At 50.2% G+C, this 26,798-nt stretch overlaps 1 protein-coding gene across 10 annotated transcripts in view; it reads right to left on the minus strand.

Moving 5' to 3' along the window:
* Positions 1-1,125: 1,125 nt before the first annotated feature.
* The window catches only part of Dmtn (dematin actin binding protein), a 38,890-nt gene continuing 13,217 nt past the window's right edge, over positions 1,126-26,798 (minus strand). For 6 of the 10 annotated variants that reach the window (XM_076545335.1, XM_076545334.1, XM_076545331.1 and 3 more), the window contains 12 exons: positions 20,872-21,041; positions 20,583-20,657; positions 19,879-20,034; positions 18,544-18,588; positions 18,075-18,174; positions 17,681-17,737; positions 17,257-17,409; positions 15,101-15,225; positions 14,505-14,610; positions 3,398-3,462; positions 3,186-3,234; positions 2,786-3,033 (listed from right to left, as the gene is read on the minus strand). In XM_076545335.1, the coding sequence (XP_076401450.1) occupies positions 2,924-3,033; positions 3,186-3,234; positions 3,398-3,462; positions 14,505-14,610; positions 15,101-15,225; positions 17,257-17,409; positions 17,681-17,737; positions 18,075-18,174; positions 18,544-18,588; positions 19,879-20,034; positions 20,583-20,657; positions 20,872-20,889 (1,059 nt within the window). In that variant the 5' untranslated portion in view covers positions 20,890-21,041 and the 3' untranslated portion in view covers positions 2,786-2,923. Of the gene's footprint in view, positions 2,339-2,446; positions 2,528-2,779; positions 3,034-3,178; positions 3,235-3,397; positions 3,463-14,504; positions 14,611-15,100; positions 15,226-17,256; positions 17,410-17,680; positions 17,738-18,074; positions 18,175-18,543; positions 18,589-19,878; positions 20,035-20,582; positions 20,658-20,871; positions 21,042-26,798 lie in introns of those variants that run through there. The other 4 variants (XM_076545338.1, XM_076545337.1, XM_016007486.3 and 1 more) reach the window with 3 other exon arrangements.

The raw sequence follows: 26,798 nt of genomic DNA on the forward strand, positions 1-26,798 counted from the left end.
TCTGTTCAGCTGGCCCTGCTGTACAAGCACCCCGGGTCCTGGGGAGAGCAGTGTGTTTGAGGCAAACCTCTGCAGTGCCCTTTCAAGTGCCCTCCAACCATGAGACACAGGTTTCTGTCCCATAGAGCCCCTGGAGAAGTGGCCAATAGCACCCCGCCTAGGCTAGCCCTGACTTTCGTGTCCTAGAGAGAGGAAGTTAGGTGGGCGATGTCTCTCCACCCCCTCTAGCTCATGTGGAACCTCTTTCCCATGGCTTTCTCAACCCGATGTCACCCGTCTGTCCCTCTGACTCAGGACTAGTGGCTTATAAAGAAACAAATGTGGATTAGAGGTGGTGTGGGTAAAGTACACACCCAGCAAGCAGGAAGCCCTGGGTTTGATCCCCAGCACTAAATAAACCATACCTGTTGGTGCATGCCTGCAATTCTAGAACTTGTGAGGCAGAGGCAAGAAGTGGCCACAAGTTCAGCCTCGGACACGAGGTAAGTTTGAGGCCGGCTTGAGCTACATAAGGCCCTGTCTCAAACAAGCAAATAAATAAAGCCCACACATATGTGGTATATGCTTATGATCCCAGTGCTTAGAAGGCAAAAAGCTGGATCAGTTCAAGGCCAACCTTGGTTATGAGGCAAGTTCAAGGCCAGGCTTTGCTATAGGACATTTTATCTCAAACAAAACAACAAAACAGAATAAATGAATAGTTTGGGCTGGTGGTCCAAGCCTATCCTCCCAGCTACTTGATACGGAAGCAAGCTCAAACCTTCCTGGGCTATGGAGTGACGGGTCAGCCTGGGCTACTCAATGAGAGTCCGTCTCAAACTTAAAAATTTCTTAAGGAGGTAAGAATATTCATTGTGAGCCGGGCAGTGGTGACACATGCCTTTAATCCCAGCACTTAGGAGGCAGAGGCAGGCGGATCTCTGTGAGTTGGAGGCCAGCCTGGTCCACAGAGAGAGTTCCAGAACAGCCAATGCTACACAGAGAAACCCTGTCTGGGGTGGGGGGGAGGGATAATAACAAAACAAAAAAAGAACATCCATTGTGGTGTATGTCTAGCATATGCAAGGGCATGGATTTGACTCCAAAGGCGGGGGGGGGGGGGGGGGGGGGATGGAAACAAATAGATTTAGGGACCCAACGCAACCTTTTAATTCCAAGCACTTACCCCTCCCAGCATGATCACACACACAGTGGACAGGGAGTGCCAGGATCTGGGCAAAAACAAGACCCAGACCTGGGCAAAATATATATATATATATAATTATATACACGTACATATGTGGAGACGGACTGGGAGTGCAATTGGATGGGGCAGGGAGTCAGGGAAAGAAAAGCAGCAGAGGGAGCCCCAATAAATTACATTCTGTAGAGAGCACAACAGGGGATGCATGGCAATGGGGGGGCGGGGGAGGGGGGACGACCGGGGAGCCTGGCCTCCCAATCCCATCTAAGGAAGGCCGAGGCCTGGGCTCCGTGGTCCCTGGACAGGTGCTAGAAGGATGCATCCTAGCTGGTTTTGCCTGGAGGCTGGTGGTGAGGCGGTATGTGAACAGAGTCTCTGCTCTTAGCCACAGCTTTACATAGGCCCTGAGGCTTGAGCAAGAGGCTTGAAGCTTAGGGGATTGCAAAGTACAGGACAGACAAGCTGGCCGGAGGGAGGCCTCCCAGCTGGAGGCCCAGGCAGAGCCTGCTTCCGCTGCCTGTCAGAGAAGCATCAGGCCCAGGCGCAGGGTGCCGTCAGGAGTGCAGTGGGCTGGAGGCTTTGGGTGGACAGGCACAGGGTCCCACAGCCGCCGCTCCCTGGCCAAGTCTACCCCCTGTGCAGGGCAGCAGACAGACCTCACCACTAAGTGCCCCTTCACTTCTCTTCACCCTCTTCTGGGGACCTTCGTGTGGGAAGACAGACAGGAAAAAGGGTGCAAACGTGGACTGTGTGCCGGAGTCCAGGCTGGGTTTGGCCAGGCAGTGGCGCCCAGGGAAAAGATGCAGCCCCCTGGCCCAGGTGGGTAAGGAAGTCCACGCCTCATGACTCCGGGACTGTGCACATCTTGGCTCTCTCTCTCCCTGAGGAATGGAGCCCAGCGCTTCTGCCCTGCCTCCTGCTGCTCCCAGCCTGCAGAGGAAGAGGATGCTGTGGGGGGGTCTCACAGCCCCAGCTTCAGGGCCTTGAAGCAGCAGAGGGAAGGCGCTGTCACACATGGCGGCGAGCGGGCGGGCAGGGATGTCAGAAGAGGGACGCCTTCTTCTTGAGTTCATTCCTCTTCCACAGGGCCAGCTTGCCAAACTCCTCGGGAGACATGGCAAAGACCCTCGAGAAGTCCTCTGCGGACAAATGCCTCTGTGGGGACACACGGGCATCTGAGTGACCTCTACAGCATCAAAATCAAAGGCCACCCCACTGGGCGGCCCCTCTACCGTCCCCGTCCTGTGCATCTTTCTTGCTTACCTCGAGCCTCATGCGATCCACACCAGGAGGCAGCTTAGTTCGGCCCTTGTTGGTCACCACGAGCATTTCATAGGGATAGATCTGGAGGGGCAGAGAGGGCCTCCTTAGGTTTGTAGTCTCCAGTCCTCACAACCCTCCTGACTCCCCAGGTCCCCTTTTGAACCTGCAGAGGCCACCGGGATTCATGCCATCTTGCCATTCATGTCCCTCAGCCACCCTGCTGCCTCCCCCTTGTCATCTCCAGGAGCACCCTGAGCGCATTCAGCTTGGCGGGGCTTCACCAACCACCCCTGAAGCCCACCCCACTGTGGCGGTCAGGTCCCCTGCCCTCACCTTCTGCTCCAGCACACAGGGCAGGGAGGTCCCCCGATCCATCCTCCCCCTCTGGCCCTCTCCGTTCTGGGGAGACCAAAGCCGCAGTGAGCCAGAGTGGGTCAGGGGGACCTTCCCAGCCTTACCCCTAGGCGTCTTCAGTCTTCACCAGGCAACTTCTTGGCCCGTACCCCCCTCCCCCACCAGTGCCCACGCCTGGCCCTGGCTTCCGGGGGTTTTTCCTGCTCCCCTCCAGGGGGCACTCACCTGCACGCCTAAGGAGACAAGAGCCATAGTTTAGAGTCAGCTCCAGAAGCTGCACCCATACCTGATCTTAAACAAATAAACCGCGACCCACACTGGACACAGGCTGCCTAGGACGTCTGTGGAGACCCCCTTCCCAGCAATATACGGCCCCACTGCTCACCTGGGCTCCCAGCCTCACTCCCCGATGGGCTGAATTCTGTGGACTGTAGCTAGGAAATGACACAAAGACATCAGAGAGCGCGGAGGCCAACCCTCAACAGTCTCCTTTACCCTGAGGCCTCCACACCACCCAGGGCCTCCGGTGCTTGTCCACTCAGAAGCACTGTGCACACACCCCTCCCATGCAGACCCCGCTTGGTCCAAGGGCCTTACCCGGCTCAGGGCGGTCCTGCCATAGGAAGGAAGAGAGGAGGACTTAGACGTCCCGGAATGCAAGGCTGAAAGAGAGAGCAAGAGGGCCCAGTTCAGTCCCTTGATGGTGACAGTCCTTCCTGAGAGGGTTGCCTCCCTGGCCTTCCCTGGCCAGAAGCCAGTAGGCGTCTATGGACTTCCAGCGAGTGTGCTGTGGCTTTTACCGAGTCTACGTCTTCCCTCCTCTCTAACTAGAAATGAGCCCAAAAGCCTAGTATGAATCCCAGGCAAAGCTGAGGCGTCACGAAAGGAGTCCTAAGAGCTGCCATGCAGTAAACACCAGATCTGCAAATAAATGCAAGCTCCAAATGAAATCACCCAGTTATAACAGTGGTATTAACAGCAGTCAGGTTCTGGACATTTGACATTACCGTTCAGACACAGTTATTGCCTCGGCACAGTGAATGCAGTCAAGATAGTTCCCTTTTGACGCTATGGAGCTGGCTCAGCAGCGGGAAGGCTTGTTCTGCAGGCATGAGGGCCTGAGTTTGGAAACTAGCACCCACATAAAAATCAGAGCACGACAGTGTGCCCCTGGAAGCCCAGCACTGGATGCAGTGGAGACAGGGGGATCAATGCCAGTCTAGCTTCTAGTTCAAGTAAGGCAGAGAGAAACAGTGCAGGATGCCCAGTGACCTCTTCTGGCCTCCACACATGCCCATACCTGTTTAAACTACACACATGCCTGGGAGTGGTGACGCACACCTTTAATCCAGCACTTGGGAGGCAGAGGCAGGTGGATCTCTGTGAGTTCGAGGCCAGCCTGGTCTACAGAGTGAGCTCAAGGACAGCCAGGGCTACACAGAGAAATCCTGTCTCAAAAAAAAAAAAAAAAAAACTACCTGTCTAGCCTCCCAAGTGCTGGGATTATAGGCATATGTCACCATATCTAGAAACCCGTTCTTTTTGGGTTTTTGTTTGTTTGTTGTTTTTCTGAGACAGAGTTTCTCTGTGTAGCCCTGGCTATCCTGGAACTTGCTCTGTGGTCCAGGAAGACCTTGTTTTTTGAGACAGGGTTTCTCTGTGTAGCTTTGGAGCCTGCCCTGGAACTTGATCTGTAGACCAGGTTGGCCTCGAACTCGTAGAGATCCTCCTGTCTCTGCCTCCCGAGTGCTGGGATTAAAGGCGTGCACCACCATGCCTGGATAGAAACTGCCGTTCTTAGTGTGACCAGCCTCAAAGCTCCCTTGTCTCCAGTCATTAAAAGTGGTTGCCATTCTATTGCAGTTCCTTTGACAGGCATCTTGTTAAATGTCTTCAAAGCTACACAGAGAAACCATGTCTTGGGGAAAAAAAAAAGATGAGGATCTGAGTTTGGATTCCCAGAACCCAGTAAAGGGATGTGGGGGGAGGCAAAAAAGAAAGTCATGGGTTATCAGTCACCATTTTGGTTGACAGAATTCCGATATCAAGTACACATAAAATTTTGAATCACTCCAAATTTTTGATCCAAAAATTTTTCACTCCAAATCACTTTCTGCCTGCCGGCTGTTTCTATGTCAACTTGACACTGTTTAGAATCAACTGGGAAAATGCCCCACCAGATTGTTCTGTGGGTAAGCCTGTGGAGGCATTTTCTTGATTGACGATTGATGTGGGGAGCCCAGCCCACTGAGGGTGGTGCTACCTCTGGGCAGGTGGTCCTGGATAGTGTAAGAACAGAAACCAAGCAAGCCATGAAGAGCAAGCAGTAAGCAGCATTCTTCTGTGGCCTCTGCATCAGTTACTCCCCCCAGGTTCCTGCTCTGCCTGAGTTCTGCCCTGTCTTCCCTGGATGATGAGCTACAAGCCGTAAAATAAAATAAACCTGGGTGTAGAGATGGCTCAGTGGTTAAGAACACTGACTGCTCTCCCAGAGGACCCAGGTACATGGCAGCTCACAACTGTCTATAACTCCAGGTCCAGGGGACCTGAAACCCATGGCAAAACACCAATGCACATAAAATTAAAAAACAAAATAATAAACCCTTTCCCTGCCAAGTTGCTTCTGACCATGGTGTTTCATCACAGCAATAGAAACTTTAACTAAGAATATCTGTGTTTGAAAGTGACAATCCCAAGGTAATGCCTGTTTGTGACTCTGAACTGTTAAGCCTGGATAGATCTGTCGAGAACCTACATGACCACATGATGCATATATCCAGGGACTTGTTTCAAGGTGATGGTGAAGGAGGCCCTTGACTAGCTTTACAAAGCCAAGATGGAAGTCATAGTGCTCATTTTTTGGGGGGCAAAGAGAAGAATCTGGGGAGCTAAAGAGATGGCTCAGAAGTTAAGAGCATTGGCTGATCTTCCAGAGGTCCTGAGTTCAATTCCCAGCACCCACATGGTGGCCTACAACCATCTATAATGGCATCTGATGCCTTTCTATCATGCATGCTTATGTGAGGACAGAGAATCCATATATTAAAAATATGTAATTAAGTTTTTTTTTTTTTTTTTTTTTTTTTTTTTTGGTTTTTCGAGACAGGGTTTCTCTGTGTAGCTTTGCGCCTTTCCTGGAGCTCACTTGGTAGCCCAGGCTGGCCTCGAACTCACAGAGATCCGCCTGGCTCTGCCTCCCGAGTGCTGGGATTAAAGGCGTGCACCACCACCGCCCGGCGTAATTAAGTATTTTTTAAAGAAGAATCTGGAACATGGGGACTGAATCTACCCCTTGAGACAATCTTCCATCAATCTCATTCTCCAGGCCTTGACCACAGACTTTTTATCAGTGGTTCTTAACCTTCCTAATGCTGCAACCCTTTATTATAGTTCCTCATGTTGTGGTGACCTCCAACCATAAAATTATTTTCATTGCTACTTCATAACTAATTTTGCCACTGTTAGGAATTGTAATGTAAATATTTTTGGAGACAGAGGTTTGCCAAGGGGGTCATGACCTGTCAGTTACCTAAGACTTCCTCCAAGCAATCAAACAACTCCCCCAACCACCATCACCACCAACAAAAGTCCTCAAAGCAGTCAGGTGGTGGTGGCACATGCCTCTCATTCTAGCACTTGGAAGGCAGAGGCAGGGGGATCTCTGTGAGCTCTAGGCCAGCCTGGTCTACAGAGCATGTACCAGGATAGCCAGAGCTACACAGAGAAACCCTGTCTCAAAAAACAAAACACACACACACACACACACACACACACACACACACACACACACACACACACACACAAAAAAAAAAAAAAAAAAAAAAAACCACCCAGAGCAAATAAATAAATGCCCAGTCCCATTGTGTCTCTGTTCCACATCTTCTTTACCCTTCCAAAGAACCATGCCCTGCAGCCCATTGCCTGGCACTCCAGTCCCTCAGCCCTTCCTTACCAAACACTAGCACTGGATCAGCCCACATCTCCTCTGCTGCACCCACCGCCATGGATCAACATCACCACGAAAGTAAGATCTTGCAGTATTTCCCAACAAGCCAGTGAGTCTTGCCATCCTCTGGCTCAGTAGCCCCAGTGCTTTCTTCAACAGAGGAGGTCTTTCAGGACTGTCTCCTAAAACACAGGGTTCCATTTCCTCCCCATGCTCCTCTCCACCATCCCTCACACTAGATCTTTCTTTTTTTAAGCAGGGTCTCGCTGTGTAGCCCTTAGAACACATTGATCACTACTGAGCATGATATCTAGGGCATTCATGTTCTACAGGCCTGGGCACCCGACTTTCCTTTCCTTTCTCCATGAATAATATTTTTTTTTTTTTTTTTTTTTTGGTTTTTCGAGACAGGGTTTCTCTGTGTAGCTTTGTGCCTTTCCTGGGACTCACTTGGTAGCCCAGGCTGGCCTTGAACTCACAGAGATCCTCCTGGCTCTGCCTCTCAAGTGCTGGGATTAAAGGCGTGCGCCACCACCGCCTGGCTCTCCATGAATAATCTCACTTTCTCTTCCCATTTCCTGTTGCTGGAGGGCTTCTCTCCAGGTTTCACCAAGCCCCGCAGTCCCACAATCAACGTATAAAATAATCACTCAGACACATATATTACTTATAAACTGTATGGCTGTGGCAGGCTTCTTGCTAACTGTTCTTATATCTTAAATTAACCCATTTTTATAAATTTATACCTTGCCACGTGGCTGGTGACTTACCGGCATCTTTACATGCTGCTGGTCATGGCGGTGGCTGCAGTGTCTCTCCCTCCTTCTTCCTGTTTCCCCAATATTTCCTGCACATATTAGCTGCAGACCCTCCAGCTTCTGGCTTGTCAAACTCAGTTCTCACTCATATGCTCTACATTTCGGAAACCAGTCTCTTCCCTCTCCTCCCAAACTCGCCTCTTAGTTATCTAATTGCAAACTGTCATTCACTAGCACCCAGGATAAAGCCCTTAGGGCTTTCTCTCTCCCTTATCCGCCCCCTTCTAATGGGTCATGGGATTCACTTCAGTGGCTTTGATCTGCACATTTCTCAGATCTATTCCTTCTTCTCTGAACCTCCAAAGATGTATTATCCTTAGGATATGGTTTGAGCACATCGCCGGGGCTTCAAAACACGAGGTGTTAGGAAGGCAGGAACAGGGCTGGTGAGACGGCCTTGCAACTCTGACAACGTAAATCTGATCCCTTGAACCCACAGAGACGTAGAGAGAACTGACTCCACAGAGTTGTTCTCTGATGTCTGCCCCCAACACATACACATCCTGCATACATGCACAGTAGAAACAACTAAACCAACTTTTTAAAGGAAGGATGGAGAGGCGGCCCAGTGGTTAAGAACACTGCACTGGGTGGTGGTGGTGTTAATCCCATCACTCCAGAGGCAGAGGCAGGAGGACCTCTCTGAGGCCAGCCTGGTCTACAGAGTAAGTTCCAGGATAGCCAGGGATTCACAGAGCTATCCTGTCTTGAAAAAGAAAAAAAAAAAGAAAAAAGAAAAAAAAGAAAAAAAAAAAGCACATACTGCTCTGCTCTTGTAGATTACTTCAGTCTGGTTCTCAGCATCCCTATACAGTGGCTCACAGCAGCCTGTAACTCCAGCTCCAGAGGACCAATGTCTCTGGCTTCCACAGGCCCTACACTAATGTGCACACACATACACACACATACACACTTACGTACTTACAAATAAAATAAAACTTTTATTTATTTTTAATTTTTTTTTTTTTTTTTTTGGTTTTTCGAGACAGGGTTTCTCTGCGTAGCTTTGCGCCTTTCCCGGAGCTCACTTGGTAGCCCAGGCTGCTGTGGATATTGTTCTATATAAATAAAACACTGATGGCCAGTGACCAGGCAGGAAGTAGGTGGGACAAGGAGAGAGGAGAATTCTGGGAAGCAGAAGGCTGAGGGGAGAGACACTGCAGCCACCGCCAGGAAAGCAGCATGTGAAGATGCCGGTAAGCCACCAGCCACGTGGCAAGGTATAGATTTATAAAAATGGGTTAATTTAAGATATAAGAACAGTTAGCAAGAAGCCTGCCACGGCCATACAGTTTGTAAGCAATGTAAGTCTCTGTGTTTATTTGGTTGGGTCTGAGCGGCTGTGGGACTGGCGGGTGACAGAGATTTGTCCTGACTGTGGGCAAGGCAGGAAAACTCCAGCTACAAATGGCGCCCAACGGCTCGAGTTTCCACCTTAAACCTGAGAATATTTAATAACCAATTCTAAACAGAGCCAAAACCAGGTTGTTCCTGCTTCTTGTCTCATACGACGGCTAGACGCCACAAAATGCAGGTTTGAACACTGGCGGGTTCCTGGCGTGTGCGTTTGACCAGCAGTATGGTGGGAATGAGGCGTCTGCCAGCGGCACATTACGCTGTGTAGTAGATTTAGTCTTTACTAGTATTTAAAAAAAAAAAAAAGGTTTCTGGGCTACACGCTGCTTTGATAAAAGCTTAGACCCACTATTTCTGAGACTTGATGACTCCCAGAGCTGGCGGAAAACGTACCACTGCCATGTTGGGAAGCTGAAGTGGGCGGAGCCAGCAGCCACAGCGCTGTTTCAGGCTTACAATGGTACAGTTTAAAGCAATAGGCTCAAGTTAATATAAAAAGTAAGCCACGTAAAGATGGCTACCACACAGAGAATCTGGATTATGTTCTCTTTGATATTCGTAACTAAAGAAAAACATTTGATTACAAAAGCTGTTGAGTTATGCCAAAATGTATATTTTAAAGGTACCTTGACTTCAAAATTTGGATATAAGGATATGTTACTTTGGAAAAGAGGTTCTGCTTTTGTTTCCACAGAAAGCCAGAAGCTGTGGATTTGTTCCAGATTAAGATACATCAGGTTTCACCAGCCAAGACCCCCTGAAAGGTCTCCGATGACACCATGGCCCAGATGATCCAACATCCAGAGCCGTTTCAAGGCAACTGATTCACACAATACAGCCTCACGGACTACCCCATAGGCCTAAAATTTTCTTTGCGTCCCCATAAGATACAGCGCCCCCCTCCAGCAGGAAGTAGTAAGAGATGCTACGCCCAAATTCCCAAATATACCAAGCTGGCTTTAGAGGTGGAATTGGCTCACTCCCCCTCTAAACCCAGACATATTGCTTTAAAAAAAAAAAAAGGGTTAAGAGATTCTTGTGTCCCAAATCAGAAGAGCCCTCTGATGTGGGACAGAAAAAAAAAAAAAAAACAAACAATATTTTTATTTAAAACAGGTTGATTATAAATGTGATCTCTTTCTAAAAAAGAAAAGGGGATATAATATAGATATATAGGAGGATATAGAGATGATAAGATAAAAGGGTAGATTAATGAACCTACTTTTAAAGAACAATTTGTTTAAAATGTTTTACATTGGTATAGATTTTAGTTTATGTTTAAAATGTTTTACATTGGTATAAATTTTAGTTGATACAAACTTGAAGTTAATTTTGTTATACTGTATATATATATATTTCTATTCTTGTTTGAGGTATTATGTTTATGTAACTCATTTAAAATTGTAATGGATAATTAAAAATAGATTAATAATTAGTCATCTATGATAATCATATTTGTAGCCATGTTAGTTAAGTCTTCTAGGTATACATAGATATATTTCACATAGATAGGTAATCTTCAAACACTTCATAGACCTAGAGAATATGGCATTTAAATAACTTAGAATTCTGTTGACATGAGACACAATTGCTCCTGGCTGCACCAATTTGATCCTGAGAGAATGTTGGGCTTCTAAGACATTTCCATTTGGAAGTTTGTCTTTTTGGCACAAAATGGCCTACTGGACAAAGAATTGCCCTTGCCTTGATGGCTGACAGTACAAATATAATGCTGTCCTTTCTGGACAAGCGGGACACAAGGAAAGCGACCACTGTGCTCTGCCAAGACAGGGTAAGATGGTCTCTCAGAATTCCTGCTTCTAAAAATGGTCTGTCAGATACTCTAGGCCTGTAGCCAATTTGAATGCACCAACAATGCTGAGAAACATTAGGTGACTGTCCAGGCTGCCAGCTGTCTTGGTCTACTTTTGCAAGATTCCCGAAAGTTGCTTGCATCCATCTACCATTTCTCAGGTACCATTATGTTCCTTCTCAGGTCTTTGATGTGGTTGAAAACTAGGTAGTTGCAATTTCCTCAGTTATGACAAAAGATAAGTTAGATATAAAACCTTAAACTCACAAATATAAGATAGATAGGACATCTTCTTTAATATTGTAACTGTAATTCTTGCTCGATAATTGTTTTGTTATATATAATTTTACCATGTTCAAGTTAAAACCTTCCTTTTTTAAAAAAAAGAAAAAAGGGGAAGTGCTGTGGATATTGTTCTATATAAATAAAACACTGATGGCCAGTGACCAGGCAGGAAGTAGGTGGGACAAGGAGAGAGGAGAATTCTGGGAAGCGGAAGGCTGAGGGGAGAGACACTGCAGCCACCGCCAGGAGAAGCAGCATGTGAAGATGCCGGTAAGCCACCAGCCACGTGGCAAGGTATAGATTTATAAAAATGGGTTAATTTAAGATATAAGAACAGTTAGCAAGAAGCCTGCCACGGCCATACAGTTTGTAAGCAATATAAGTCTCTGTGTTTACTTGGTTGGATCTGAGCGGCAGTGGGACTGGCGGGTGACAGAGATTTGTCCTGACTGTGGGCAAGGCAGAAAAACTCAAGCTACACCAGGCTGGCCTCGAACACACAGAGATCCGCCTGGCTCTGCCTCCCGAGTGCTGGGATTAAAGGCGTGCGCCACCACCGCCCGGCTTTATTTTTAATTTTTAAATTTATTTTTATTTCATGTGTATTGGTGTTCTACCTGCATGTATGTCTGTGTGAGGGTGTCAGATCCTCTGGGACTGGAATTACACACAGTTGTAAGCTGCCATGTGGGCCCCCTGGAAGAGCAACCAGTGCTCTTAACTGCTGAACCGTTTCTCCAGCTCCATAAAACCTTTTTGAAAAGGTAGTAACTTAGGGCTAGAGAGATGGTTCTGTGATTAAGAGCAGTGGCTGTTCTTCTAGACTACCTAAGTTCAGTTTCCAGCACCCACATGGCCGCTCATAACCATTCAGTCCTAGGGGAATCTGATACCCCTTTTCTGACCACATTTTTTCTTTTTTCGTTTTTTTTTTTTTTCTTCCCCGAGACAGGGTTTCTCTGTGTAGCCTTGGCTGTCCTGCAACTCGCTCTGTAGACCAGGCTGGCCTCGAACTCACAGAGATCCCCCTGCCTCTGCCTCCCGAGTGCTGGGATTAAAGGTGTGCGCCACCACCTCCCAGCAGTAAATACATTTTTAACAGGGTCTCACTGTGTCACTCTGGCTGGCTTGGAACTCAAAACCTAGATCACGGTGGCTTCAACTCACAGAGATCCACCTGTCTTTGCTTCTGAGCACTGAGATTAAAGGTGTGAGTTACCAAACCACTCTACTAGGTTTTTATTTTGAAACAGGGTCTACTAAGTTGTCTACTAAGGCTGACCTTGGACTCAATCTGGAGCCTTGGTAGGTGTGTTGAGTTGAAAGAAAATGGCCCCCATAGGGAGTGGCACTATTAGGAGGTGAGGCCTTATTGGAGTAGGTGTGGCCTTGTTGGAGGAAGTGTGTCACTGTGCCCCGCCCTTTGAGGTCTCCTATGTTCAAACTACACCCAGTGACAGTTGCTTCTGTTGCCTGCAGATCAAGATGCAGAACTCTTAGCTCCTTCTCCAGCACCATATCTGCCTGCACGCTGCCATGTCCTGCCATGATGATAATGGACTAAACCTCTGAAACTGCAAGCCACAATTAAATGTTTTCCTTGTAAGAGTTATGATGGTAATGATGTCTTTTCACAGCAATAGAAACCCTAACTAATAAAGTAGGCCTTAAACTAACTTTCTTTCTTTTTGTTTTGTTTTGAGACAGGGTCTATATAGCCCTGACTGTCCTGAACTCTCTATGTAGCCCAGGTTGGCTTTGAACTCACAGAGACCCCACACACACACACTCAGCCTACCAAAGTGCTGGGATTAAAGGCATGCACCACAATGCCCAGATGACTTAACTGCCCAATTCTCTTGCCTCAGCTTCCTGAGCAGGGCGGATTACAGGCCTGCTCCACAAGGCCTGGCCAGGTACACCCATGTGGTGACAGAAAATTGACGAATATGTTCAGCTACGAGCAAGTATGGCAGATTGTTTCCAAAAAATGCCCTGTAACTCTGCTCCATCCATCTTGCTTGTTTTTTGAAATGAGGCCTTGTAGTTCCTTGAATCAGAGGCAGAACCTATTTCCATATTGAGTCTAGTTTCTAGAAAACCGACTTTTTTTTAGGAGATAGGGTCTGTGGTAGTTTGAATAAGAATGCCTTCCACCCCACCTCCAGAGGCTCACATATTTGATTGTTCAGTCACCAGGGAGTGACACTGTTGGAAAGGATTAGAAGGACTGGAGGTGTGTCCTTCTTGGAGGAAGTGTGTCACTGGGGGTGGGCTTTGAGGTTTCAAAAGCCCATGCCAGGCCTAGGCTCTCTCTTCCTCTGCCTATGAATCAGGATGTAGCTCTCAGCCATGCATGCCGCCATGCTCCCCGCCATGATGATAATAGACTAAGCCTCTGACATAGTAAGCAAGCCTCCAAACAAATGCTTTCTTTTGTAAGAGTCGCCTTGGTCATGGTGTCTCTTCACAGCAGTAGAACAGTGACTACAATGGGGGTCTTTTTTTTTTCCCCAGCCCAGGCTAGATTCCTAATTCAGGGATTCAGGGATTAGACCTGCGCCACAATGCCAGCTTTGGTGTCTTGATTTGACCAATAGAACGCAAGAAAGTGATGGGGCATGGCTCCCAAGGTCAAGTTTTTTGTTGTTGTTGTTGTTATTGTTTTGTTTTTGTTTTTCAGACATGGTTTCTTTGTGTAGCTTTGCGCCTTTCCTGGAACTCACTTGGTAGACCAGGCTAGCCTCGAACTCACAGAGATCTGCCTGCCTCTGCCTCCCGAGTGCTGCAATTAAAGGCGTGCGCCACCACTGCCTGGCTCAAGGTCAAGTTTTAAGAGATCTCATAGCTCTCTTGTGGGGCAGTTAGCTCTGTCCCTCCCCTTTCCAGCTTCCAGGCTCTCAAGAAGTCCAGGCTAGACAGCGGTGCCCAGGGGCCCAGCACTCAAAGCCCTCTTCACCCATTTCTCTGCCTCACTTCAGGGTCCTCGGCGCCCAGGCTCTCTGAGCTGCCACACTGGTTCAACTCCCCGCCTTCGCTCCCATGCTCTTCTTGACATTTGGAAGGACTTTCTGTGCTGTTTATTTGTCTCTCTCTTAGACTCAGGGGAGCCGACCAGACCTTCTCACTGGCCTCTCCAAGTACCCACTAATACTCTGTCTCCCTCACTTGCCACACCGCTCCAAAGGCAAGGAAGCTTTTCATGTCACTTTCCCCCTCACTGGAGGAAATAGCTGTATGTTTTCCCCCATGACAATCCCAGTGTTCAGCATGTCCCGACCCACAGTAGGTGGTCTCACACAACAAACTCCTGCTTGCCCTGCTGTTCTCTCTCTGTTCCGGCTACCGGCTCATATTCTTGCCCTAGGCGAGCACACACGTGGGCCCCACACCAGGACTGAATCTTTTAAGTACAGCGGTTTCAAGGGTCACACACACACACCCCTCCAACCCCACTGCCACCTCTGGCCACTCCATAGCACTCACAGGTATGGAAGGGTGTCCGGTCAGGCAGAGAGCGTGTTTTCCTCCGAATGGGCAAAGACTTTTCCATCTCCTCTTTCAAGATCATCTTTCCCAAGTTGGAAGTGACCTGTTTTGGGGAGGAAGGAGAATGGCGTCAAGCCTGAGACATCTCTGAAAAGTGCAAAGTTGGGGTGCAATCCAAGAGGACCCGAAATGGTGTGTTTTTAACTTAGTCTTCCTGAACATTCAACCACGTTAGGTTAGTTGGAGATGCTCAGTGGTACCCTTCCACAGCGGCTTCTCTGTCCCAGGTCGCCAAGAGCACAACCAACGGCCTTTCCACGATTCCTAATTCTCTCTCCTCCCCTAGCTCAGCCTCCTGGAACCTGGTGCTGGTGGACCCTCCCGTTCTTGTGCTTTGGATCTGACGGTCCAGCATCACCCCTCCAAAAACCGCCTAAAGCCCAGGTGTGCCTGGAATCCTGGGAGAGGAGAGGCACCTCCCACCTGTTCCAACGAGGATGCTTCTGCGGCACAAGCCTTTTAGACTGGCTTTGGGGCCAGAACATTGTCACCTACATGACACGGTGGGTTGGGGGTTGGGGGTAAGATGCTACCTTACTGAGTTCCTCTTTCTGCCGCTCCCTGATGGCCTTAATCTCCTCTTCAGAGTCATCGTCTTCCTCCTCCTCCTCTTCCTCTGCCCCCTTCCGAGACGCCTTCCGTTTCCTCCATTCTGTCTCTAGGAGACACAGGTCCAAGAATCAGTGTGGGCACTCGGTCACTCACTCCTCCAGCTTGTGGAACAGGGACCCAAAAAGAACACTACAGATTCTTTTTTATTTATTTATTTTTGTTTTTAGAGATGGGGTTTCTCTGCAGAGCCCTGGCTGTCCTGGAACTTGATCTGTAGACCAGGCTGGCCTTGAACTCCAAGATCCACCTGGCTCTGCTTCCCAAGTGCTGGGATTAAAGGGGGGTGTCACTACCACCTGGATAAATTCTTTTTTATTTTTATTTAATTAAAAAATAAGAGCCGCGGGGGCTGGAGAGATGGCTCAGAGGTTAAGAGCACTAACTGCTCTTCCAGAGGTCCTGAGTTCAATTCCCAGCAACCACATGGTGGCTCACAACCATCTGTAGTGAGATCTGGTGCCCTCTTCTGGCCTGCAGACATGCAGGCAGAACACTGTATACATAATAAATAAATAAATAAATCTTAAAAAAAAAAAAAGAGCCGCGTTATAAAGAAGGAGGAGGAGAAGGAGAACTATGCAAGGCCTTAACCACTGAGCCATCTCTCCAGCTCCTCCTGTTTATCGTTTAGTCACTTAACAGACATTTCTCAAGCTTCTGCTACAGTTCAGGCCCTGTGGTAGAAGATTTGGAAAATAGAACAGTAAATGAGAGAAGGTGTTGGTCCTCAGAGCCTGGGCTACACAAAGAAACCCTGTCTCAAAAAAAAAAAAAAAAACATTAAAATCCAGGTGGTAGCGCACGCCTTTAATCCCAGCACTTGGGAGGCAGAGCCAGGTGGACCTCTGTGAGTTCGAGGCCAGCCTGGGCTACAGAGAGAGATCCAGGACAGGCACCAAAACTACACAGAGAAACCCTGTCTCGAAAAAACAAACAAAACAAAACAAAACAAAACAAAACAAAAATGAGATGGGGTCTTGCAATGTTGCCCATCCTGGCCTTGAACTCCTGGGCTCGAGTAACCTTTCTGCCTCAGGCTCCCAGGTAGCTGGGGTACAGTTATGTGTCACCATGCCTGGCACTACAAAGTCTTTTAAAAACATGCAAACAAAAAGTACAGGATACAGGGGCTGGAGAGATGGCTCATCATTTAAGAACACTGGCTGCTCTTGCAGAGGACCTGGGTTCAGTTCCCAGCACCCACACGGCAGCTCACAACTGTCTCTAACTCCAGTTCCAGGAGAGCTGACACCCTCTTTTGGCCTCCGTCAGCACCAGGTGCCTATGTACATAGTTACTTTTACATATCTACCTGTGTACCTATGTACATACCGGAGGAAACCACTCTTACACATAAATTGGAAATAAGTATTTTTTTTTAATTAAAAAAAATATGTACAGAGCTGAGAGTGCACGGAACTATATGTGCTTAGTGTGCAGAAGACCCAGGACAAAAATAATGATACTCATGAAATCAATAAAAATGAACAAATTAGATTAAGAAACACATGCAAATTATCTGGGGACCAAGACCTCCTCTCATCTGTTTTTCTCTTTTTGAAATCTCCTACCACAGGGCCTGGGCTGTAGCAGAATCTTGAGAAATGTCTGTTAAGTGACTGAAGAACTGAACAGGACCTGGAGAGATGGCTCAGTGGTTAAGGCTGCTCAGTGCTCTCCTAGAGGACCCGAGTTCCATTGGTAGCCCCTACATGGGTGCTTTACAACTTCCTATAACTTCAGCTGGGAGCGATCCTTTGCCTCAGGCCTCCTGGGTACTGCACTGTCACATTATCCGTACCGCCCCCCCCATTCCCTCCCCACCACACACACACAGTTCAAATAAAATAAAACCATAAAAATTAATAATGAGCAAGAAGGGAAGAAATGATTAGCAAGCAGGCCCTGCATAGCAACACAAAGAGATGCAGGGGAGAGATAAGCAATGGATCACGGACTGAGGAGAACGCAAAGGCTGAGAAGTAACAGGGGGGCTGGAACTGGGTTCAGGGGACCAAGAAGGAGCAGTGAACAGGGCTCCCAATCTTTCTTCTCTCCTTTCCCCAGCTCTTCCTACCCACAACGGCCAGTGACGGGGGACATGGCCAGTAGTCAGTCTCTATCTTGGCTGGCTGGTTGGGGTCAGGGGGCTGTGCCGCAGGGAACTTGGACGACTCAATGATGAGGTCCTCGATGAGGTGCTTGCTCTGAGGGCTGCCTCCCGTGGATTCTGCAGATGATGGATCCAGGGTCAGTCCACACCCCACCCCAGCTAACCCTGCAGCCAGCCAACTTGGCCCACCCTCAGGCCCAGCTCCCTCCCCTCTCCCTCCCCACCCATGAGATCTCAGGTGTAACCATGATACACATATGAGCCCTGCAGGCCTTATGAAGTCTATCTATCCCTCCATCCCTTCCCAGCTCTCAGACTCGGCCCAGCACCACCCCACCAGTAGGTGGCAGCAGGAGAAGCACCCAGGAAGCGGGAGAGGAACCCTCACCTCTCTGCCTGTAGATGGGTGGCTTCTTGTAGATATTGGAATCCGGGCGGGTGGTCTCTGAGAGAAGGAACAAGAGCAGATGAGAAGGGGGACGTGATGGCAGGGGATGGTGGGTCCGGGAACAGAATAGGGACAAACAGGATGGGGCGATGAGCCAGACAGCCGGCCGGCATCATGCCCCATGAAGTAGAACGTCCTGTACTTTTCTGGGTGCATGAGAGGGAAGACATAACGAATCAGCTGTTGCTGTTAGTTCTGCCTAGCATCCTGGTACCATAGAGTCCAGCTAGGTCTAAACCCAAAGAGCAGAGGCTGAGAGGAAGGGGTTCGGGGATGCTGAAGGAAAAATGAACGGCCAGAGAAAGAACATAGCTGGGCTGACGATAAAACCTACCGGGGTGGTGGAAATGGGGCAGGCTGGTCCTAGGGGTCCCTGTGGTCCTTGGTGTGGAAGCCTGAGAAATGAGTCCCAGGGTCCGGCTCTCCGCCCATACCTGTGGAGAAGCATGCAGCGTCCAGGTCCTCCCGCCATACCCCTTCCCGCTCCCAGGTATGTGGCGTATTACCTCAGACCACCTTTTATGCCCTCCCCCACCAGCAGCCCACACCCCAACCCCAGGGCAATGTCATGGTAGAGGAAGAACATTCACGGGCTCCATCCACCAGCTCAGGGTGCCTACCCGGAGAGAAAGGGTTAAATGAGGCCCTGGGTCTGGCTGTGTCACAGATGAGTTGGCCAGGGACCAACCAGCCAGGGATTTGCTGATTCTATCATCCCCTGGACTTTGCTGAGCTGAGACTGGGCATGGCAGGGGGGAGGGGAGCTGGGGGGCCCCAGCAGCGCAGGACTAGAGCCGACTTACCTCTGGGGATGGTGGGGGGGACGTGGATTTGGGTGACAGGGAGCACTGTGAATGGAGAGGATTATCAGAGTCACAGGGAGGAACAAACCCTAGAACCTCAGAGGGGGCCATCTCACCCCCGCTCACCCAGCTCCACCTACTTTCCTAGCTACCTCGCTCCCCTCTAGGGTCCCTGCCAATCTCTGACCTGGCCTTCATCCTTCCTTTGCCTGGGATTCTCCCCGTCCCGAGTCTTTTCATAGGAAGCTCGGATCTGGGAGCGGCATGCTTCACGCCCTGAGGGTCAGCCAAGAAGTAAATAGGACCCTGACTTCAGAGCCTGGCAGGCAAGGCCTGGTGAAACCCAACCAGCAAGCAGCCACCACGGAGTCGGTTCTCCTCGGCTCCTTGGTACTTAAGTTTTCCAGTCTGACAGCCTGTCCACTCCAACGTGACCTCTTTCTCTCCCTAAAATTCAGATTTTACTGTTTTAATTGTTACTCTGTGTGAGTGTGGGCATATACACGCCACAGTGCGTGTGTGGAGGTCAGAGGACAACTTTCGGGAGTCAGTTCTTTCCTTCTCCCATTGGTTCTGGGGACCCACCTAGACCATCAGGCTTGCATGCATGCGAGGGCTTTTACCTGCTGAGCCACCCCACCAGCTCCTGACCCCCTTCCTTCCTTCCTTCCTTCCTTCCTTCCTTCCTTCCTTCCTTCCTTCCTTCCTTCCTTCCTTCCTTTTGTTGTTGTTTTTTGAGACAGAGTCGCACCATGTAGCCTTTGGGCTGGCCTGGAGCTCATTAACCAGACCAGGCTGGCTTCCGTCTCTTAGAGATCCGCCCGCCCGCCTCTGCCTCCCGACTGCTGGGATTGAAGGCGTGCGCCACCACCGCCATGACCCTTTCTTGAATACAAGTGACAAAGTACCTAACCAAGTATTGCCCCGTGCACTACCTTCTGGGGTGCACACAAGGAACTACCATTTCTATGTGACAGAGGGTAAAAAGAGGCTACAATGTCACACCGCTCCCTCAGCTAGGATTTCTGGAGCTCCTGCTGTGTGTGTGTGTGTGTGTGTGTGTGTGTGTGTGTGTGTGTGTGTGTGTGTGTGTTTTCCCCTACCATCTTCCACGCTTCCCCTACAAGACCTCTCTCCATGTTTCCACTGTTCAGCTATGGCTGCTCCTGCCTGTTTCCAGGGCACACCCCAGTCTTGAGCCTGGTGCTCAGTTTGCCCAAAATATGGGCTCATTCCTGTGCATAGCCTGTCTCTGCCTCCAAGGTCTGCCAGGGGGATTCCCCACTCATCACTTACCTGGCTCCCCTCAGGCCTGCACAAATGACCCCTTCTTACCTCCCGGCTTCTGGGCAGTTCCACGTGTTCCAGGAGGGAATAGGTAAAGTGAGGCTCGTAGATCATGAGGTCAGGTCGCTCAATGTCCAGGATGGCCTTGTCCTTGGGGATGGCAGCCAGGTCTTTGTAGCCCAACACCTGGTTGTCCATCTTGGCCTGAAGGGAAATGGTCCAAATGGAACAGAGTTTCCCATAGTATCACCTAAGGACGGCCACTGGCCTCACTGGCTGGATTTGATTATCAAGAAAACATTTTCGATGTCAATTTTCATGGTTGACAACTCCATTATGTTACTTTTAAGGATCTAGAATGAGCCCTTAATTTTGAGATAATATCTCATCTAGTGAAGGTTCTCCTCAAATCCTCTCGGTAGCTGCCGCTGGCCTTGAGCTTTCTTATCCTCCTGTTCCCACTTCCCAAATTCTGGGACTAGAGCCTTGCCTCACCATTCCGCTCTAGACCGTCCCTTTAAAAAAAAAAAAAAAGCTCTCTGCCTCTGAGGCTCTTTGCAACTAGACCAGCCCTTTCCAGGGCAGTAGGAAGCTTTCGCTGGGATCTCTGGGGTCTTTCCACCTGCAAGAGTTCACAGGACCTCTCTCCATGCGGGGGTTGGGGGGTGGGGTGTCAGGGGAAACAGGGGTTAAGTGGGTCCCGCCCCTCCCTCCTCCCAGCGGAGGTGCAGGTGGCCAACACAAGTACTCACCACGATGCTGGAGGGAGAGCCCGGCACACTGGAGTCTCTGGAGGAGCTGACGCTCCCCGGGGAGGTAAGAGGTTGCTGGAGAGAGCGAGAAGGTGGCGGAGTGGGCATGTGCGTGGGTGCGAGGGTGTGGGCGTGGGTCTTGCCCTAGACCTCAGGATGTTGGGGGGGGGAGGAGTTAGGGGGACCCGGCATGCTGTGCGCAGGTGGCCACCAGGTGGCGCCGGCGACTCCCGAGCCGGCCCGGGAGGGCCCGCGGTCCCCACCCGGGTCCGGGGTGCAGCCCGCTCACCTTCTGCAGGCGTTCCATGCGGCAGCCACTGGCCGGCCACTCCCTCGGAGGCCGGTGCGCACGCGGAGAGGACGGACGTCAGGCTCGGCCTGGCTCCTGCAGTGAGGGCGTCGCAGCGCACTGTGGTGTACTCATCCCTTGGGCTTCTCCAGGCTGCTGACCGCGGGTGGCTGGAAGGACAGGGAGGCGCGGGGCCGTCAGGGCGGTAGGATGTCAGGTTCCGTAAGAGCTGGGCTCAGCACCAGAGATGTGCGTGTGGCCAGCCAGCGGCTACGCGGATCCGCCGCACTTGTTTTTTAAGCCATTGTTCTCTGGCTCCAGAGGAAATGACGGCAGGGGTCAGCTGGCATCCCAGCATGGACAGGCTTCTCTATCCCCAAGCCTGTCACCCCTGCCCTGCCCTGCTCTCGCCTGGGCCCTCTCCCAGGCGGTGCTGGCCCCTCCTACTCCAGCCACGGGTGCCACTCCCTGCAGTTTGCTCAGCCACCTACCTCTTCATTTTCCCCAGAAGGTTATCAAGGGAGACAGAGTCATTAGTTAAGAGCGGAAGCATAGGGAGCCAGAGGCTGGAGGAAGAAAACCCATGGGGGTCGGGTAGAGTGGTGAAGCCGTGGCCATGAGCTAGAGCGGGTGCCGGGCCTCCGAAGCTGGCTCACTTGGACCTTTCTCTACTCCCTGCAGTCAGACAGCACCCCCCGCCCCCCCCCCCGCCCCCGCCCCGCAGACACTGAAAAATACCTCTGGGGCCTGAACCACATCTTTGTGGCCACAGAGTGCCCAGAACATTCTCAAGGGGCTGCCATGCTGCTCCATGAATGCCTGGTTGGACCTCCTTTCACACTCTGTTCCTAGGAACTTAGGTCAGTCTGTGTACTAGGTGGAGACCATAGCCCACGCACTCTCCTCTTGGGTCACTCCCTCAGCTACCCTCCCTTCTTCTTCTCCCAACACTGGCCCTGGAAAGCCACAGCGTGAGGAGAGCTGTGAATGGAAGGGGAAGGTAGAGAATAAGGGGGCGGTTTCAAGCAGGGCCTTCCAAGCCAGGAGGCCTGGAGCTTAAGAAGTGAACTGCTCCTCGGATGCCGTGTGGTCTTGGGCGAGTCTTTTGCACTCTGCACATGCTTACATCCTAGCTTACATCTTGGGAGGCTGAGGCAGGAGGATTGCTTTGAATTTACAGGCTGGCCTAGGTTACACAGTGAGTTCCAATCAGCTTGAATTATTGTGTGGGACCCTGTCTAAAACAATAACAGCAAAGCTAGGAAAAGTAATCATAGTTTCTTGTCATAGACCTCTCTGGGAAGTCCACAGCACTTATTTATTTATTTTTATGTGTATAGGGTTTTGGCCGGCATGTCTGTCTGTCTGTGCACCACATGCGTACCTGGTGTCCACGGAGGCCAGAAGAGGCATCAGCTCTCCTGGAACTGGAGTTACAGAGGAGGGGTCATGTGAGTGTTAGGGGCCAAACCTGGGTCCTCTGAAAGAGCGGCCAATGCCCTTAACCACTGAGCCATCTCTCCCGCATCAGAGCAGGTACGTTAGGGCACACATAGTGCACAGAACACGATCTACTCCATGTAGAGGGTCAGCTACGAGTATTATTTCTATCTCCCCAGGGATTAGTGAATTTAGGGGGCTTTTCTATAGCCAGTCATGAAAGAATGAGATCACTGGTTTGTTCTCTCTCTCTCTCTTTGGGGGTGAAGCCGAGTCCTCTTAAGTTAGTGCGCTCTCTCCCTCTCTCCCTCTCTCTCTCCCTCTCTCCCTCTCTCTCTCTCTCTCTCTCTCTCTCTCTCTCTCTCTCTCTCTCTCTCTCTCTGTCTGTCTCTCTCTGTCTCTCTCTCTCTCCCCTCACAGAGCTTCACTGCATGGCCCTCTCTCCTTCACTACATGGCCTGGCTACCTTCAAACTCTCGATCCTCTCTTAGGCCCAGGCTCCCAGATGCCGGGATTCAAGGCCTGGACCACCACGCCTGGCTCTCCCAGGCCGTTTCACCTGCACTGCATCTCAACCACCCTGCTGCCCACGTGCCACTGCACTAGTCAGCAGCCCTTGTCCTCACCCGCCAACCTCGGCCCACCTCTGCTCACCTCTGTCCACCTCTCCACCCCCCTCAGGCTACGCATCCTCCAGGATCCACGGGGAAGGCCCTGCGATCCTGTTCGCCTGCTGACCCTTTTCTGAACAGGGACTTCACAGGGAAGGGTGCTGTCTAAGTGCTGGCTGCTGCGCTCCAGTGAATGGGCTGCCGACTTCCAGAGGGTGGCTTCTGTACCTGCTGTCACTGCTGAATGCATGCATGTCCTGTGCTAGCTACTCCGGTGTGCATGGGATGCCAGGGACTGAGCTTAGTGCCTTCTCCTACCGAGCCACAGACTTTGCCGTCTCTGTTTCATTATTTGCTCTGAGACAGGGCCTCAATCAGTTACTCAGGTTAGCTTTGAACTACTCCATAGTCCAGGAAAGCCTTTTACCTTGTGACCTTTTCCTGCTTCAGCTCTCAAGTAGCTGTGCTAAGTACCATATGCTAGATGCTGGTAAACACCACATAAATATTTTTCTAATTTATCTTACTGCAACCCTTCAGGGTAGACCCATTTCACAGACCAGGAGACCAAGGCTTGGGGAGGTTAAGGACATGTCGAGGGTCAAGTAGCTCACGTTAAGTGCCTTTGGCATGATGGCATGATTCAGGATGCCCACCCAGGGATGTGTCCTGCAAGTTTTTTAGAATTCTAGAACCAGGGGGCTGGAGAGATGTCTCAGTGGTTAAGAGCATTGGCTGCTCTTTCAAAGGACCCGGGTTCAATTCCCAGCACCCACATGGCAGCTCACAACTGTTTGTAACTCCAGGTCCAGGGGAATCTGACATTCTCATATAGACATATATGCAGGCAAAACCCCATGTACGTTAAATAAATCTTTTAGAGAGAGAGAGAGAGAGAGAGAGAGAGAGAGAGAGAGAGAGAGAGAGAGAATTCTAGAACCAGCGGCTGGGTGTGGTGGCCCAGCACTCAAGACACAGAGACAAGAAGATCTCTGAGTTTGAGACCATCCTGTTCAACAAAATGAGTTCCAAGATAGTCAGGGCTACACAGAAAAACCCTGTCTTGAAAAGCAAATCAAACAAATAAATAATTCTAGAACCTGGGCATCTCCATCAGGCACAGGAGGAATCTGGTGTTTGTGGTAACAGGATTCTCTTTCTAGAGCATCACTGTCCTCCAACCTTCTCAGAGCTGATTTTGAAAAGCTTAAACCAGGTATCTGATGAGCAAAATGCATTTTGGTACACGCTTAAGGTCTGTCAGCTTGGGCTGGACAGTGGTGGCACATGCCTGTAATCCCAGCACTCGGGAGGCAAAAACGGGCAGATCTCTTTGAGTTTGAGGCCAACCTGGTCTACAAAGCAAGTTCCAGGCAGCCAGGGCTGTTACACAGTGAAACCCTGTCTCAGAAAAACTAAACAAACAAACAAAAAAAGAGCTGTCAGCTCTCTCTCGCTAGGCTCTGGTTTTTACTTTATCAATAGCCATTGTCATAAGCTCTATACCTATGGCTTAACCCTAGAGGTGAGTGCTTGTCCATCCATCCACCCATCTGCCATCTAGTAGGAGATCTGCTACTGACTTATCCACCCCCTCACTCTGGATCATCTCTTCCCCACTGAACAGGGTCCCAAGCTCGGTGCTGAGCCTCATGAAGAACAGAAAGATGAACGAAAGGACCGATTACAGGCCCCTCCAGGAAGAGAGCTTGCCTGCCATAGATAACTTCTATGCAAAGTGGAGAGGCGCACATCCCAGATAAGGCAGTGGGCTGTAGGGAGTCAAGGGAGAGGTGTCTGTGGGGGAATGGAGAAGTTTCTCAGAGGAGGTACTTGTTGGAGGCCTAAGAGCAGTGGTTCTCAGCCTTCCTAACGCTGTGACCCTTTAATACAGGTCCTCAGAGTGTGCTGATCCCCAACCATAACATTATTTTCATTGCTACTTCATAACTGTAATCTGCTACTGTTGCGAATCATGATGTCAATATCTGATACGCAGGATGGTCTTAGGCGACCCCTGTGAAAGGGTCATTTGACCCCCAAAGGAGTTGCAGCCCACACAGGTTGGAACCGCCTCCTTATAAAGGGTGCCCTCTTTGAGGTCATACAAAAATTGAGAAGAGGAGTTGTTTGTTTATTGGGGTTTTTTGTTTGTTTGTTTGTTTGTTTACAGACAGGGTTTTACTCTGTAGCCCAGGTTGGGATATAGTCTAGAGGGCTCCTAACTTTATAACCTTCCTGCTTTAGTCTCCTAAGTGTTGAGGTTACAAGAATGGGCTGTTGCCACCAATCCCAGCTTTAAAAAGACAGGTGTTTTGAGACAAATTGTGCAAACCAGCTGACTTCCAAAGAGATCCACCTGCCTTTGCCTCTCAAGCACTGAGACTAAAGGTGTGCGCCACCACCTCAGCAAAAAAGGATTCTTAAAAGAAAAAGGCGTGAACAGAGGTGGGGATATGGGGACACACTGGGTCTGTCTGGGACCACCAAATAGGGCTGGATTACAGCACTTGGGGACTGAGAGCCATTTGAGACAGGAGTCTGGGTCCCAGGCTAGAATTAGAGAGTATTTGGTGAATGACATCCATCACAGGAGGGTTAAGAACTTTTGAGCCAAGAAGTGACATGATCTCGGCAGTGCTTGAGGCCAGTGAACCAGGCGACAGACAGAAGCAGGGTTCAAGGGCCAGACTTCGACACGGGACTCAGAACAGAAGTAAGCAATGTGGAGAAATGCTAAGAGCAGCAGGTGCAGGCAGATCAGGTACTGCCTGACTCAGGGGGAGCGGGGAGTAGGGGGCGGGGGGGGGGGGGGATGAGGGGGGAACGGGGGTGGGGGGGAGGGGGGAGAAGCATCCATTTCTAACAGGGCAGCTGGTGGACAGGTGGGTATGTGCAGAGGAAAGGATCTTCCGGAGGCACCAGGCTGGAAAGAGTGGCCTGGGGACTGTTGGCCTAGACACTGGTTCTCAGCCTTGCTAATGCTGTGACCCTTTAATACAGTTCCTCATGCTGTGGTGACCCCAAACTATTGCTACTTCGCAACCGTGATTTTGCTACTGTTATGGATCGTAAGGTAAGTGTCTGTGTTTTCTGATGCCTGTAGGAGACCCAGGACCCACTTTGGGGAGTGAAAGCAAAGGGGATCTGGTACTCCACAGGAAGTATGCAATAAACGTTGAGGGGAGCCGAAGGAGAACAAAGAGATGAGAATGCCAGGGAAGCTGAAGCCATCACTGAGGAGGAAGTGAGGAGCCAGCTCCCAGAGAAGTGACAGAAGGCTGTACGCACCCGAGGAGTGGAGTCTGTGCAGGGCTCTAGCAAAGGGACTTGTTTACTTGTTTGTTTGTTTTCGAGACAGGGTTTCTCTGTGTAGCTTTGCGCCTTTTTCCTGGAACTCACTTGGTAGCCTAGGTTGGCCTCGAACTCACAGAGATCTGCCTGGCTCTGCCTCCCGAGTGCTAGGATTAAAGGTGTGCGCCACCACAAAGGGGCTTTAAAGAAGGGAAGCCCTGGCTTGTGGTTGCCCTAGGGAGGTGTGGGGTGAGGGGTGGGGGAGGGAGGATTGTCAGTACCCAGGCGGTGGACAGGCTCTGGAGAAAGCACATGCTTCTCAGAAAGAAGGGGAAAGGGCAAGAAGTTGGGTAATAAGAGAGCAGGGCATTTGGAGGCAGCCAGTCAGAGGGCTCCTATTTTACCAACCAAGTGAAAGTTTATGCAGACCATAAGGTGGCCTAGAGCAGAGCGCAGGGGAGCTGGGAAGGGACACTCTGGAGGGCGCATACAACTAAGCACGGATTGGCCGGAAGAACGATGTTCTAGTGCCCCACCCTGAACATCAGGTGTGGGGTGCATTACGGAGCAATGGCTGCCCAT

Source organism: Peromyscus maniculatus, chromosome 9 (genome assembly GCF_049852395.1).
Source record: "Peromyscus maniculatus bairdii isolate BWxNUB_F1_BW_parent chromosome 9, HU_Pman_BW_mat_3.1, whole genome shotgun sequence".
In the NCBI taxonomy this organism is placed as follows: domain Eukaryota; kingdom Metazoa; phylum Chordata; class Mammalia; order Rodentia; family Cricetidae; genus Peromyscus; species Peromyscus maniculatus.